General features: G+C 34.4%; 1 protein-coding gene and 1 long non-coding RNA gene across 2 annotated transcripts; one reads left to right on the plus strand and one right to left on the minus strand.

Moving 5' to 3' along the window:
- Positions 1 to 328: 328 nt before the first annotated feature.
- On the plus strand, positions 329 to 6,333 carry LOC141672755 (uncharacterized). Its single transcript, XR_012555698.1, has 3 exons — positions 329 to 406; positions 505 to 589; positions 5,704 to 6,333. It is a non-coding gene; the product is annotated as an uncharacterized LOC141672755 (long non-coding RNA).
- Positions 6,334 to 8,336: 2,003 nt separating this feature from the next.
- On the minus strand, positions 8,337 to 9,676 carry LOC141673643 (zinc finger CCCH domain-containing protein 36-like). The gene is made up of 3 exons (XM_074480389.1): positions 9,652 to 9,676; positions 8,578 to 9,242; positions 8,337 to 8,461 (listed from the first exon to the last, which is right to left on the minus strand). The coding sequence occupies exons 1-3, from the start codon at positions 9,674 to 9,676 to the stop codon at positions 8,432 to 8,434; spliced, it is 720 nt and encodes a 239-aa protein (XP_074336490.1). The 3' UTR covers positions 8,337 to 8,431.
- Positions 9,677 to 17,069: the final 7,393 nt, after the last annotated feature.

Raw genomic sequence — 17,069 nt, forward strand, 5'->3', positions numbered from 1 at the left:
TTGAATGTTTGTATTAAATTTTTCTATTTTCAAATTTCTTTAGATTTAGGTAGGTACACACACGTTTGTGTTTGTATCTTATTTTTATAATTTATTTTGTAGGTGTAAGTACCCTATAGGCTTAACATTTTAAATGACGATATTTAACGTGAAATCTTGATTACATTAATTTTCACATTTCATTAAATTCATATTGAGTTTATTATCTGCACGAAAAAAAAATAAAAATGAGTAGATCTGAATTTCACCCCATCCCGTTCTATAACTAATTTAGGACCTAACACAATTATTGATAAGATGGATGTTTGGTCGAAGGGCTTCCACTACATTAACTCGAATTCCTGGTGCCAAGTCATTAGTAGTGTGATTGAATGGATACCAGCGCCAAGATCGAGATGACATTATGGTCTAGAGCTACTATTATGACTAAATTGTAAATTGTCTGGCACTTGGTATACAAATTAACCCGTGGTGTGTATTAATTACTTTTACTTTTCTTTCTAGACAATTGTTAGTTTGATGGGAGCAAATTTTTCAAATCCGTTGGTTGCAAACAAAGTTACTCATCTTATATGCTATAAATTTGAAGGTATGCAGTCATTTTTGATTATATGAATGCAAATGCATTATCTACATTTAATACTTAGTTTATGTCATTTATTTTGGTTTTCCGATAACCTTTCCTGAATAAGGTCTTCTACAAACAAATGCCCATAGTTTTGACTATATTTTCAAATTCTCTAGATGCAATATTAACACTTTGATCTTTTTTAATATTTCCCCTCTTTGGATGCTTATTACCTATACCAGAAATATTGTGTAGTTTTTGAAGAACAACCTGCAACTTGAGATATATATATATAACTGTATGTATATTGCGTTAAACCTGAGGAAACAGATATGCAGAAACTGAACTAACTTTTATTGACTGCAATGCTCTACTAAATAATAAAAACGAGACTCAAACGTTAACCACGTTCCCTACAAACCAGGTACTAGAAACTGAATCCTACTAAAACTCTGCACTACTAACTTATTCAAATGCAGGCTCCTAAAACTACTCTCACGACCAGACTTGGTCAATACATACATGTAACCAAAGTAAACTAGTTATTTAAATAAACTAAACATAATAAATATAAACTTAGTTTAGATTAATTCCAACAAACTCCCCCTTAATCTAAACTAGTTTATTTCAGACAAATTTTTGACACCCAGGAGACTCCGCATCTTCTCAAACTTAACGATAGGCAATGCTTTAGTGAGCGTATCAGCTCGTTTTTCCTGCGTTTTCACATACTCAAGTTTAATATCTCCGCGTTCCACACAATCTCTGATGAAATGATAATGTATGTCAATGTGTTTCGATCGACCGTGAAACACTGGATTTTTGGCTAGGTTTATAGCTGATTTATTGTCGACATACAATAGTACTGGACCTGGGTCTTTACCTGCAACTGCTGCCAACAAGTTCTTCAGCCATATACCCTGATAGGCAGCCATCGTGGCTGCCATGAACTCCGCTTCACAGGAGGATAGAGCCACGCATTTCTGCTTCTGAGAGACCCATGTAATGACAATTTCATTTAGATAGAAAACAACCCCCTCTGTGCTTCTTCTGTCGTCAATGTGTCCTGCCAAATCACTTTCTGAGTACCCTGTGAGTTCATTGTTGCCGTTGTTCTTGCTGTACATCAAGCCATAATTAGTTGTACCCTTTATATAACATAATACTCGTTTAACAGCGTTGAGATGCAGAACCGTAGGTCGTTCCATATAACGACTCACTATACCAACCGGAAAAGCTATATCCGGCCTGGTATGAACTAAGTATCGAAGGCCGCCCACCAAATTCTTATACTCTGTTGAGTCAACAGCCTTTCCATGAGGATCTTTTGTAAGCACCAATTTTGGGTCCATCGGATACTTTGTTGGGTTACATCCTGCCATACCAGCCTTCTCAAGAATCTTATTCGCATATGCAGATTGTTTGAGCTCCACGAAGCCTTCCCCCTGTGTCACCTGAATTCCCAGATAGTAAGACAACAAACCAAGATCACTCATCTCGAAATGTTGCTCCATTTGTTGCTTGAATTTCTTTATGCCTGCTGTGCTCGTTCCTGTTATTAGAAGATCATCAATGTAAACAGCAACGACCAGGCTTTCATTTCCTTCCCGCCTCGTATACACGGCATGCTCGTAAGCGTATCTAGTCAGACCCATCCCTTCAAGGCACTTATTCAGTTTTGAATACCAAGCCCTTGGGGCCTGTCGAAGACCATACAAGGCTTTGCTCAATTTATAAACTAAGTGCTCCTGACCTTTCTTTATAAATCCTTCTGGCTGTGAGACATACACTGCTTCACTTAGTTCACCGTTCAGAAAAGCTGACTTTACATCTAAATGGTGGATTTCCCATCCATTTTTAGCAGCCAGTGCGAGAAGGAGCCTGACCGTTTCAAGTCGTGTAACCGGGGCAAAAATCTCATCAAAGTCAACGCCCCGCTCTTGCACATAACCTTTTGCGACGACTCGAGCTTTATACTTCACTATATTCCCACCAGTGTCTCGCTTAGCCTTGAATATCCATTTTAGGTCAATCGTCTTTTGTCCATCAGGCAGCTTAGTGAGGGTCCGGGTCTGATTCATCGTACAGTTCACTCAATAATCGTAGTTTTCGTGGTTGGCTGCTTTCTGAACTCTAATTTTCACTACCGATCGAGGATGTTATAGAATGCAGAGTGTTTTGATCAGAACTAGTGTTGTGATCTGAACTTGTTGCCTCTATTGAATTTATACTCCCACCTCCAGTGTACCGTGACTGCATTGGAGTGTTATACTCTGCACCGAATTCTGTACCGCCCGTCTCGCCAAGTGCTTTATCAAATAGAGTATAATTCCCATGATGAGCTGTTGTATAATTTTCTACCTGGTTCCATGACCATCTCGCCTTCTCATCGAATACGACATCTCAGCTTATTAAAATTTGCTTGGTCAAAGGATCATATAGTCTATATCCTTTTGTGCCAGCCTCTCTACCAAGATTAATTACAGTCCGACTTCGATCATCCAACTTTCTTGTATGGACAGAAGGAACTTTCATATATGCAATACACCCAAAGATTTTTACGTGCCCAAAGTTTGGCTTCTCACCTGTCAACACCTCATGAGGAGTCTGTGTAGAGAGTGCTCGTATGGATAATCGATTCAGAATGTATACGGAGTGCCTGACTGCCTCTCCCCATAAGAAAGCTTATAAATCCATAGATTTCAGAAAACTTCGTGTCATTGCTACCACCGTACGGTTGCGCCTTTCGACTGCGCCATTCTGTTGAGGCGTATATGGGGTAGTATATTGTCTGTGGATACCGTTTTCTTCATAGTACGAGTTGAAACTCCGAGAACAAAATTCGCCACCGCGGTCTGTGCGCAATGCCTTTATCTTGTCTGACCCATTCTCTACCAGAGCTCGAAATCTTTTGAAAGCGTCAAAAGCTTCACCCTTTTCCCTGAGCATATAGACCCACATATATCTAGTATAATCATCAACGAGGAGAAGAAAGTACATGTTTCCACTTGGTGTTTCGGGTGTCATTGGACCACAAAGATCGCCATGGATCAGCTCGAGAATTTTGTTTGCTCTGTATTGTGACTGTGCGAGGAATGGTTTCCTGACCTGTTTAGCCATCAAACAACCCGAACAATGTTCTTTTGGAGCAGTTATAACCGGTAGACCCTCGACCATCTCATTCTTAGACATGAAGGTCAAAGCCTGAAAATTAACATGCCCCAGACGCTTGTGCCACAGCCAAGAAGTCTCCTCTACCTTGGTTAACAAATAAGTAGATTCATGATTTTCAAGTTCAATTTTATACAATCTATTTCCTGATCTCTTGACCCTCATAAGAAGTCTTCCCCGTTCATCATATATCCAGAGCCAATCCCCATTAAACACTACTTTATTTCCATCCTCAGCAAGTTGTCCAAGACTTATAATATTATTACGGAGATTCGGGATGTAATATACCTCACGAAAAATCTTTTCTTCTCCGTTCTTGCATTTAAATGCCACTGTCCCTTTACCCTTTATGTCAACCGTAGACCCGTCTCCGAAACGAACCTCCCCTGTCACTTTCTCATCCAACTAACTAAATTTGAATCTTTGCCCGGTCATGTGATTACTTGCGCCGTTATCCAGGTACCAAATGTTTAACACTCTTTTGCCATTTTCACCGTCTACAATCAAACCTGGGATTACATTCCTTTCATTCAGAAACAATTTTCATTGTCCGCATTCTGCCATTAACAGCGCTGGTTCATCATCAGTGGTCTGTAATATGTTGACCTCCGCATGTTGGTCCTTCTCTCGTTTGGGCTTTCGACACTCGGCCGCATAGTGACCATAGGCGAGACAGTTGAAACATCTAATTTTGCTCCTATCTCGCCCCGTACGAACACCTTCCTTTCCACGATAGTCACCTCCATTTTGACGTCCCTTTGAGTTAGACCTTTTGAGCCACTCATCTCTGGTTAACAATAATTGACCACTCTCTTGTTTTTCTCTCTTAACCCACTCATCCTCTGTGAGTAATAATTGTCCACCCACAGGTTCTTCCTGACCCTTGAGTCGTTCTTCATGGGCCTTTAAAGACCCGACTGCCTCCTCTACCGACATTTTCTCGAGATCACCAAACTGTTCAATTATGGAAGCTATCTGCAGAAATTTTGTTGGTACTGCCCTTAATAATTTTTTCACAACGTAGCTTTCTTCCACACTTTCACCCAAAGCACGGATGTTTGCAACTAACCCATTCAATTTAAAGAAAAAGTCGCCCAACAGCTCCCCGTTTTTCATCTTCAGGGACTCGAAATCTGCTTTCAATGTTTGTACCTATGCCCTTTTAACCCGCTCCGCACCGAGACACATAGTTTTAAATGCCTCCCATGCTTCTTTAGCAGTGGTTTTCTCAGCAAGTGACAAGAGGAAATCCTCAGGTATTCCTTGAAAGATTGCTGTTAAAGCGAGTTTATCGACGGTCTCGTCCACATTCCCCTTAGGATCTTTGGGTTCTATAGCTTGCCACACCCCATGTGCTTGCATGAACACCTTCATCTTAATAGCCCATGCGGTGTAGTTTTCTCGCGTCAACATCGGATAGTTCAGACCAACTCCACCCTCTCTTACTTTCTCATTCCCTGCTTCCATCGTTGTTCCCCTGGGCATATATTTTGTCATCCGCCAGAGGCCTGGCTCTGATACCACGTGAAGAACAACCTGCAACTTGGGAGATATATATATATATATATATAACTGTATGTGTATTGCGTTAAACCTGAGGAAACAGATATGCAGAAACTGAACTATTGCGTTAAACCTGAGGAAACAGATATGCAGAAACTGAACTAACTTTTATTGACTGCAATGCTCTACTAAATAATACAAAATGAGACTCAAACGTTAACCACGTTCCCTACAAACCAGGTACTAGAAACTGACTCCTACTAAAACTCTGCACTACTAACTTATTCAAATGCAGGCTCCTAAAACTACTCTCACGACCAGACTTGGTCAATACATCCATGTAACCAAAGTAAACTAGTTATTTAAATAAACTAAACATAATAAATATAAACTTAGTTTAGATTAATTCCAACAGTTTTTGATGTCTTAACGACTCGATTTACTTGCTGAACCATATCAAGGACTCAGGCATATGCGAATCCAAGAATGTAGCATTATATACTTTCAACCCACAATGACACCAAAATATAAGTGCTCATCAATGCTAGTATGGTGCTAGCTTTTACAATGGTGCCAGAAATTTAAAGACCCCCGTCAAGATCAGCTCTCGGAGGTCCAGGCCAACGATAGCTTTGACAATTATTTCCCTTGCCACAAAATGAGGCTGTTTCAGTAGATTGCTGATGCAAATCTCAGTGTTCAAGACATGCATGAGGTTAGTTCTGGTATAAAATGTAAATTGTATATCATAGTAGCTTTTTCAGTTTTACTCCCTACAAAGGTCAGGATGATTGGTTCAATGATTTCAAGTTGAGCCTTCCTAAGCTGTTCTTTTTCCCGTGAACGTCGTCGCACATGCTCTTATGCTTCTGTTATTTTTTATTGGAAATACATATGAGCTAGGTATTAAATTTAGAAATTTCTATTTGTTATATTATTAATGTGCGGCGACAATTTCCCACAATAAAAAAAACAAAATCATTTGAATTATATATGTATATAGTTTGTTTTTTGGATAGTTATGCACTATTACCGTATAAATACTTTGCCCATGTAACATTCAGACTAAGCTGCCAGTTTTGTATGTTTAATAGTGTGAATTTTAAGGATCAAGAGCCTAGTTGAAGTTTATTTGAGTATTATATATGTAGCATAATGTTATATCGTTAGTCCATCTTTTGAAGAAATCTATCTATTTATAAAATTAGATGTTGAAGAAATCTATCAAATAGTTGAATTGGGGTTGCCGGAAAGTGCCCGAAATCCAGCTAGATTTTTTTTTTAAACCTGGAAATACAAACTTACGACGGTCGTTCATCACATATACCGTCGTAAATAGGCCCTAATTACTAAAATACGACGTTTTTTCTGTCGGAAATTTCTAACTTACGACGCATTTTTCTGTCGTAAAATTATGTTTATCTTATTAAAAGTGGGTCCCGTAAAGTAATATCCGACATTTTTTCCGTCGTAACTACATAACTTACGACGTTATTTTTCGTCGTATTTTGGTATCTTACGACGATATATTCCGTCGTAAGTAGATTTATTATTTTATTGATTATGTGGGCCCTACTTCCTAACTTGCGACGCAATTTTATCTTGTGACTAAAAAACGAACTTACTACTCGACCAAAAACGATGATTTTTTTCCGTCGTAAATGGCTCAATTACGACGATTTCAGTTCAAAAAATCCGTCGTAAATGGCCAGATTTGTTATAGTGACAGAAACTCAAAAATATGCCTAAGCATCTCTTTGAAGATACATTACTTAGAATTCACATGAATAAAGCTTACTATTTCTTGATGGTATATTACTTAAACACTAAATACACACTTTTCACCTCTCATAGATATTCACTTTTTCGGTTTGATCTTAAACTTTTAATTTTGGCAGAATGCATCCCTCAACTTTTTTCGTTTCATATCGCACCTATTTTCAAAATTTTCAAGGGTAAAATCGGAATATCTTTTTTATGTTTATATTATTACAACTTGCACCCCGTATTTATAATATTGTAACATATTACACTCCCAATTTTAACTTCGACTCGTTTCAAAAATATATAAATTTGTATGATAATATTAGATAATATTTTTTTACTTAAAAATAATTAAAATATAAATATTCTCTGTTAAAACTGAATTGAAATCACAAATAAGTCTTTTATCCAAATTAATTTAATTTAAATACTATGCAGATAATTTTAAATTATATATATTTTTAAATAATAATATCAAAAAATATCTATTAATATATGTGTCAAGGTTTTGATATCACTTTTTGGTACAATTTTTATAATTTATAATTTCTTATTTTTGTTTTAATATTTTTATAATAAATCTCTATTAAAACTATAAGTTTCCTAATTTTTCAAATTTTTTAGCATTACTAAATACTTCATTTGATTCTTGTTCTTATTTTTATTTTTAAAATAAATTAGCTACAAAATTAGTACCAAATTAAAAACTCGTAAAATGCATGCAATGTTATTGGACATTCTTTTTCTCGGAATCCACTGAACTAAACTACACAAACTAAATTTTTCTATTTTATTCGGTTTGGTTTGGATTTCATAATATAATAATCTACTAAAAACCATCGAATTTTATGTTTATGTTTGGGTTCAAGATTTCATTGATTTTATAGCATTTGGTTTTTATTTGAATCATTTTTATAACATTAATTTTGGGTTTCGGTTTATTTTTTTAAAAAATATCACACTCGATCCGAGTCGGTTTTTCTGTTATATGTTTTATTTTTTAATTTAATTTTCTAATATATTTTTATGGATTTTAAAAGTTATGATAATTTAAAATAAAGTATAAACTATAAAACTATATAAGGTATATATGGTCAAAACATTAAAACTATGGGGTGCATATCGTCATTATATAAACTTGAAAAAAATTCAACTTTACCCCTAACAATATCGGTTATTTTGGACAAAAATTATTAAAAGGGTGTAATATGAAGTGAAATTTAAAATTAAGGAATGCATTCTGCCACAATTAAAAGTAGGAGATCAAACTGAAAAAGTGAATATTTATAAGAGTAGTCAAAAAAATACATAATGTTTGTTTGTCACGATTCTTGCTCCCAGTTGTTTCCTTTGACTAAACCTGTCCTTTACTGAACTAAATATCACCGCTTGATGGCTGAAACACATACATGAAGGACAGCCAGGTCACTGTTTTCCATATTTTTCCATGTAATGCTGCATGTAAAAACCAATTTAATCAATCCAAGAATCTGATGTTCCAGTACATGCATGAAGCTATAAACATATAATGCTGCTTAAGTTCTTAAAAAAATTCATAATTCTTAACTCACCTTGACCCATTTTGCAATGATCTTGTCCTCTGGAGAAGAAAACCGATCCGCTGATTCCGGAGTTGATGAAATTTTTTTGACCATGCCCATGGTTCTGTCAGCTGTTTTTTTTACTATCTTGTTGTGAGCTTTCTTGCTCAATTTACCCTCATGCCATATTGGACGGAGCACTTGTTTGACCTTTTCTATGAGAGTAAGACGAAACTCAGTCATTGATTTTGGATCCCTGGATATATCTTTACTTATCTTAACATTATCCTCTGGTACAGCCATATCGTGTCCAGTCACAGCAGTTCCTGTTTCAAGCGGAGGTAAACCATTTCCATAGTTTTGCTGGTTCGCAATATTTTGGCCAAGAGATTGTTCAAAAGATAGACATTTTGAGCTCCCACGGAAACCATCAGAAAGTATAGAATGTACTTCACCTGGTTTCGATTGTTCGGTGACATCAAGAATAGAGTTGATTCGTTTTACTGAAGACAACAAACTCTGAGTGAGAGGAAACGATGGTTGAAAGGGAGTTGATGGCTCCCAACTGAATGAATCTTGTAAATGTAGAAACCTACAAGAATTTCCCTTTGCACACCACCCTTTGGCAAACGAATCACAAACAAGAACAGATCTTTCAGTCCCAACAGCATTATTGTCTCGAGGTGCAATTGTTCCTGAAGGTGATATAAGAAAAGAATATACAAGAATAGCTTTTTAAATTAAACAAAAATAGAAAAACAAGTTTTGGTGGAACCAAATGCAGAAAAGATAAATATATATGGATGGCAACCAATAACAAAATCAAAAAGTCATTTCATTGTTTAATCAACATCTGAAAACTAATAATCCCCTTAGACTTATACAATTAAAAACTGAAAATTTATCTTAGATATTCCTGATAATTCATTGACATTTGGTAATAAAGAACAGTTAAGTTTATTTTTGGTCACCTAGATTACTTTAAATTCAACCTAATACACCTCATCAACCTATTCTATTTTTGTAATAATATACATATGACTTATGATTTCTAGGAGGCGCTAAATCACCAACTCATATAATATTAGTTGGAAGGTTATTTACTATTTTGCTCCACCAAAGACACCATGTCTAACAAGAGTAAGCATATACCCACGGATTGGTTGGATATCCATGTTTTTGACAATTTCTAAACAAACAAATCTAACTAGAGTAAGCATACACTGGGGTATGATGCATCTACGCTCAGTCACATTTAATTATTGTGTTATGCATAGGAAACAAAATAAAAAGTTTGGGTGACTATGAATGTTAATTAATATTTTTATAGCGGTCACAAATGAAATATTGTTTGGCTTTTGGCCTCAGTGAATAAATTTGCTACAGTATGGATTTTCAGAAAATAATTTATACATATAATAAAAATATAGATAAAAAATAGATGCATCTGCGATATTCGGTTTCCCATAAGATGGTTTAATTATTAAAAAAATATTTATAGGATAAATGATATTTGTAGATAAAGATATGTGACAACCTCATTATATTCAAGTAATTAATCAAACGGAGGCATTATAATCTAAAAAATTTCATGATTTTATTGAAAAGAAAAAGAATTACACAATGTCAAATAAAAGTCAAAGAAAATATATCATCTCCAACATATAAGTCATGAATGTTAAATAAGTGCCCTTATTGGGCCACTATTGCTTTTTATTCTCATATCACCACATATATATATTTCCAATCCTCCTTCCCTATCAAATGTACCTTACTCTCTTTTACTTTGCTGTAATTTCAGGCAGAGGACAGGATAAGGAGCCGTGCCGAAAAAATTGGAGTATTAGTTAAAATTAATTTTGTTAAGTTTTGAAATTGTTTGTGGGATTTAAAAGATTTAATATTGACCGAGAATTTTGAGAAAACGGTGTTAGAGGTGGCCCACATTGCAAAGAATCTAATATTATATCTCGAGGTTGCAAATTGTGAAAGTTCAAAGGACTGAAATGTGAAGCAACAAAAGTCTAGAGAGTAAAAAGCATTTTTGCATGTGCATGTGGCATGCACAAGGTGCACAAGTTATATATACATACACCCGGGTTTTGTAAGAGTATGTGTAGAAACATTTGTGTAAATATGTTCTCTGCCTTTATAATTTCATATGACAACTTGTTGAATTCATGTTTGGATGATCAAATAAAATATAAAATTCATCAAAAAGATCAGCTTGGAGTTTATACAGCTTAAAGAGATTTGATTGAATGTTTGTACTAAATTTTTTTTATTTTCAAATTTCTTTAGATTTAGGTAGGTACACACACATTTATGTTTATATCTTGTTGTTATAATTTATTTTGTAGGTGTAAGTACCGTACAGGCTTAACATTTCAAAATGATGATATTAAACCCGAAATCTTGATTACGTTAATTTTCACATTTCATTAAATTCATACTGAGTTTATTATCTACACGAAAAAATAATAAAAATGAGTAGATCTGAATTTCACCCCATCCCCTTCTATAACTCATTTAGGACCTAACACAGTTATTGATGAGATGGATGTTTGGTCGAAGGGCTTCCACTACATTAACTCCAATCAAGTGGGAGAAAGCTCGTAGATAACAGAAAGGTGGTCACACTTTCATGTGTGATTGAATACATATGAGAATGATCAACGTGAATCAAGTGACTATGTGCACATAAATTATATTGCTTCACATATACATAGTTGGAAGAATTTTGGGCAACAAAAAACTTGTTCCTAGAGAATATGGGCCACTGGAGAATGAATGTGCAAACTGGGGTATAGTTTGGAGCCTTTAAGAGGGGCTTTTTTGAATGTCATCTATGGTAGGAAAAGTTGTTTCTTTTTGAAGAAAAGGGATGGAAAGAGTTGGAGGTTCGAAAGGGGGTGATGGTGAAATAAGTGGCCCTTATTTGGCCACATCACAACATACTGTCCTCATCTTATCATCACATATCTCTTTCAACTTATTTATCACTCATGTCATGCACTACTTCTATGAATACCCATCCTTATTTTATATTAATGCACATTACTCACTTCGTTCTCCCATTTCCTACTCTATAGCTACCAGATATTCCATGTAGTAGGAAACTTTCCTTGCGCTAGTTTGTGGCTGGTCATAATTGAGGGTTCACCTACTTCCCTATTATATTATTTCGGGTGAGTTAATGTGAGTGTTTGGTTGGGTTGTAGTGATAAAGGGCTATAACATTAGAATTCCATCTAGGCCTCGTAGTTCGCTAAGTTATCTGATTAACTTTTCAAAGGATAGTTATGTCTAGTTAGGAAGATGGAGAGAAGGAAAGGTTGTTAGAAAATAGAGATAGGGAGAGATTTCGAGGAAAGCACTTTAGTGAGTAAGGGATATACATAATAGGTATGATAGGCTGAATTTGAAAATAAATTCCGTGTAGCATATATTGATTTATAATCTCTGTTTATCTAGTGAAGTTCCTATTATCGATGTAAGCTTGTTGAACCACATCAAATTTCCCCTCTCTTTTAATATATTTTTGGTTCATTATCTTCTCCAACATATTAGGGTATGCAAATTACAAACACTTTTTAATTTGTACCAACACGATTGACTTATATTGATACATATTTTCTATTGACATAACAACTTGCAATTATGCACACCCTTTCTAATCATTGTCAATATGTTCTTGTAAATTTCTCAATGATTTAATTATCTTCAAACCATTTATAATGATGCAAATTGTTAGTTATTTGTATTAAAATCAGTATTTACATGTTTGCGATCACAAAAACTCAAAAATATGCATAAGCTTCTCTTTGAAGATGCATTACTTAGAATTCACATGAATAAAGCTTACTATTTCTTGATTATATATTACTTAAACACTAAATACACCCTTATTTATTATTATTTTTTAACCATATTTGTATCCAAAAATTAATTTTGTGCCATAATTAAATTTTCAGAAGTCCAAAATATTCAACATTTTCTTCAAAAAGTTGCAAAGAAATACAAAAAGTGTATGTATCAATAATTAGTGACCTCTGTTTTTTCATACACATGAATTTCATAAAATTGAAAAAGAACTTTCAATCAATTTTGACAATACAATCTGGAATAAACTCAAAATAAAAAGTTAATAACATATACCAAATTATTATGAATCTTCATAAAATGAAAGGTAGCCTACTATTTGAGTATAAAAATATAAGGTAAGCCTAAATCACTATAAACCCAAACTTACCATTAACACAACATCACAAATTGAAAAAAATCACAAGATCAATCTAGTGACATAGTTACATAGTTACATATAGACATAAATATATGCATATGTACATATATATATGCATATATACATAACATTAAGTGCAATAAATTAATAGATACACGAACACACACATAATTATATATGCACACATATAAGAAAAGGCTATAAGTTGATCAAATGCTAACCATTTCGCTGAATTTGATTAAATATTGAGGGATCTGCATTTTGAGAGCCCAATTGATAGGAGATGGCATTGTGAAGGTGAATTTCATTATTAGAATTTGACATTTTTGATGGTGAAAATTTAATTTTTGTTGTGTTTGGTGAGTATGAGTGTCTTTTGGGCAGGGTTTCGAATTGGGGGTGAGTGCCCTATAGAGGTACTTAATAGTATCGATTCTACTCTTTACAGCAGTGTATTTGCATAAATTTTATATTAAAAGAATTGTTTAAATAAAAGAATGGGTGTATTTAATTTAGATTCTATATGAATTTTTTAATTTCAATAGGTATATTCAACAAAGATTTTAAAAAATCTTACAAACTCCAATGGTATTGTATATGTATTTCAAAAACTTTATTCAATCGAGATTAAATAATCTTAAAATCTATGAATATTCGATACGGGCTATGTACAATCCAAAAAAATATAGTGATATTAAAAATAATGACTTTAAAGGATTTTAAAATTTCATAGATTTTGTTGGATTTTATTGTGTATGTTACACTTTTTGAAATCTCGCCTCTGCATACAATCGTAAATTATCTACAATCTATCAAAATTTATGAACTCTCAATTTTTTACTAGAATTTGAATCTAATACACTTTCTTAAATAAAATTTTGCTTTTATACTAACTCATCTTCTAATTTCTCCTTATAAAATTTATCGAATTTTTTGACAATTTGCATATTAGATATTGTAAGTTTATATTTCGAGCTAAATTTTAAAAAATGTAATCTAATAATCTATAACTTGATCTTGTTAACCTTTATTTTATCATTCGTTGGGAAATAATTTGACTTCAAAATAGTTGTTTATTAATATGAGGCTTAATGACCTTTTTGCCCTTAAAGTATAGGCCGTTATACATATCAGCCCCAAAAATATGAACTCATACCTCTTGGCCCCTAAATTATTATGTATTGTTCTCTTTAGGCCGTATAGGCATTTAAACGACATCTCGGCCCATATCGGAGGGTAAAAATATCTTTTACTGAATTTGCTCCCTAACGATTGATCTTTTTATAGTCTTTGAACCCTAGAGTTGCGAAGACTTCAGTTTCTCTCAAATTAAACATCATAAACTCAATATTAGTGGCAATTAACAATTTTTGAGCTTGGATTGTACCGATCATTCAATGGCATATAGCGATGACACCTTTGTTGGTATTTCTCTTATGCTCCTATTATATTTTACTGATAAATATTGTATATTTTGATCGATTGGTTGAATATAATGCTTAAAACTCTGGGTATATTTGTTCTTGTTAATGTTTATTCATTTATTATATTTACCCAGTAGTTCTTGACCTTTGATTTGTTTGTGTGTTAAACCTAATGAGTAAATAATGTAGTCGGATGTATATATTTGTGTGTTAAATGTGTTTACATCCATTTATTTTCTGTTGAAGGTGATGATGTTGTAAGTGTGTCTTTGTTTCATGGTGGGAAGTTAAAGTGGGTTCCAAGAACTGAATATGTAGGAGGTAAAGTCACTGTGTATCATTTTCGAGTCCTTGATAAAATTACTTTAGAAAATCTTAGAGGGTGGACTAAGGCGTTAGTTCATAGGGGCTTTGGTTCTCTGTATTTCAGACTGCCTAAGAGAGAGTTGGAAGTGGGGTTAGTGTCAGTAAAAAATGAAGTTGATGTATCTACAACGAAATCTTAATCTTTAGAGAATGGAAATAAAATATATGTGTATGTCCACCATTCGAATGAGGAAGCATTAGTACCAGTTGAAGATCAAAATGTTCAAAGGAGTGCAGGAGATGACAATAATGATGTAGGAGATTGGAGTGATGAAATTGATGATTGTGACTTTGTTGATAGTGACTACTCTATGACAGATGATGACCTTCTTTTTTTCTAAGAATGTTAATTCGGAGGTTGAATGGATTGGTAGACTTAAGAAGAGACTTGGCCTACGTGAAGAGAGATAGGTTGAGAGGGATGTGGACACGGAGGGTGAATATGACAGTGATGATCTCGAGAGCCTGGCAGATAATGAAATTAAATATGTCATTCTGACTGAGAAGAGGAGAAAAGCATTTCCAATGTTCAAAGAGAAAGAAAACCCAAATAGGAGAGTTGGAATGATATTCACTGATCATAGACAGTGTAGAGAGGCAATACAGAATCATATTGCTACTGAGGGGAAGGTCATAAGGTTCAGGAAAGTTGACAGAACTAGGGTCACGGCTATGTGTCAACCACCATGTCCTTGGACTTTATTTGCATCATTAAATTTTGACAAAAGCATGCTAATAAAAACTGTGGGACCACATATATTTTATTCCTTTTTCTTTGTAGTCTCTATTGTACCTTTTGGACTGTGTATAATGTAATAATTGACCATTTATTTATTGCATTTGCAGACCATACTTGTGCTTGAGAGCAAGTTGGGTTACCCCTCATCAATTCTGGGTTTTTATGCAGAAATTACCTCCAAAATTTCAAAATTAATCCAAATTGGCCAATCAAAGCTTTTCACAAGACTGTGTTGAAGGATTTGCAGATAGATTTCAAACAACATATTCTCAGAAAAGAAAAAAGAAAGTGCATGAAGATTATAAATGGATCCCAGGAAGAGCAGTTGCAGAAGCTATGGGATTATAAAATAGAATTGTTGAAGAGGAATCCCAACTCCAAAGTTGAGATTGAGATAGTCCCCGGTCAGAGCTAGATTAGTGGTTTCTGTACATTTATCAAGTCAATTTTTTTTAATTATTAAAAATGTTAGATCTACCTCTTGCAGAACATGAAGGTACCTTCAAGAGGATGTACATATGCTTAGGGGGTCTGATGCATGATTTTAAGCTTGGATGCAAAAAAGTTCTTAGATTTGATGGATGCAACTTAAAAAATACTTACAAAGGTCATTTATTATATGTTATAGGTATAGATGGTAATAATTGTATATACCCTTTAGCCTGTGCTGTGGTTGAAGCAGAGAGATTGTATTCTTGGAAGTGGTTTGTGGCTTTGGTGGATAATGATTTAGATGTAGGTGTTGGGGAGGGTTGGACTATCATTACTGAAAAACAGAAGGGGTTACTGAATGTCGTTGTTGTAATGTTACCTAGGCTGAGCATAGGAACTGTGTTAGACATATGCACAATAATTTCAAGGGTAAATTCCCAGGTAGATCACTTAAGGATAAGTTGTGGAGTTATGTTAGGGCCTCAAATGTAGAAGCATTTGAAAAAGTAATGGTTACAATCAAGGAGGAGAATGAAATTCAGGTTTATACATTCTTAAAATGGGGGATGTTGTGAAATTAAGGATAAATTCCGGGTTGCAGCTTGAAGAGAGAGAGAGAGAGGTGGGGGAGAGAGAGTGAGATAGAGAGAGGGAGAGAGAGAGGGGGGAGAGCGGGAGAGAGAGCGAGAGAGGAAGAGAGAGAGGGAGAGAGAGAGAGAGAGAGAGAGAGAGAGAGAGAGAGAGAGTCGGGAGGGGTGAAGTGAAGTGAGGGGAAACGAAAGGGGGAAAGTTGAATAGAATTTTAGGTGGGGGAAATTAGAATTTTCACTAAGGAGGAATGTATGTATATGTACTGTAGCCGTTCTTTTTAGTTTTAAAAAAAATGAGATTAGACAATAATAATATTTTAAACCGATGTCTACAAATCCTTTAATATCGTTTAAAAACCAAGCGATGTTAAAAAACTTGTTAACATAGTTGGCTTTTCAAACCGCTATTAAAAGGGTGATGTCTTATGATTTATTAATTCTTGTAGTGTTTGGATGTGTTTTACATGATTTAGAATAACATTTGATTTGGTGTCAGATTAGTATTATATTTGATGTGCAATCGAATTTCTTTTTGTAGAATATTTTGGTATATGGGAATTCCATTGCAACTGCCATAGTTTTTTTTCATTTATAAACCAGATAACCGACAAACTAAAGACATAACAATCCATTTTTTAAAATATAATTTACCTAAAAACCTAGGGTATGGCCATATAACCGATCGTCTTCTTAATACCACCGACCATCTTTGTCATGTAGTGGTTAGT

The sequence above is a fragment of the Apium graveolens genome, chromosome 7 (genome assembly GCF_009905375.1).
Source record: "Apium graveolens cultivar Ventura chromosome 7, ASM990537v1, whole genome shotgun sequence".
NCBI classification, from domain to species: Eukaryota; Viridiplantae; Streptophyta; class Magnoliopsida; order Apiales; family Apiaceae; genus Apium; species Apium graveolens.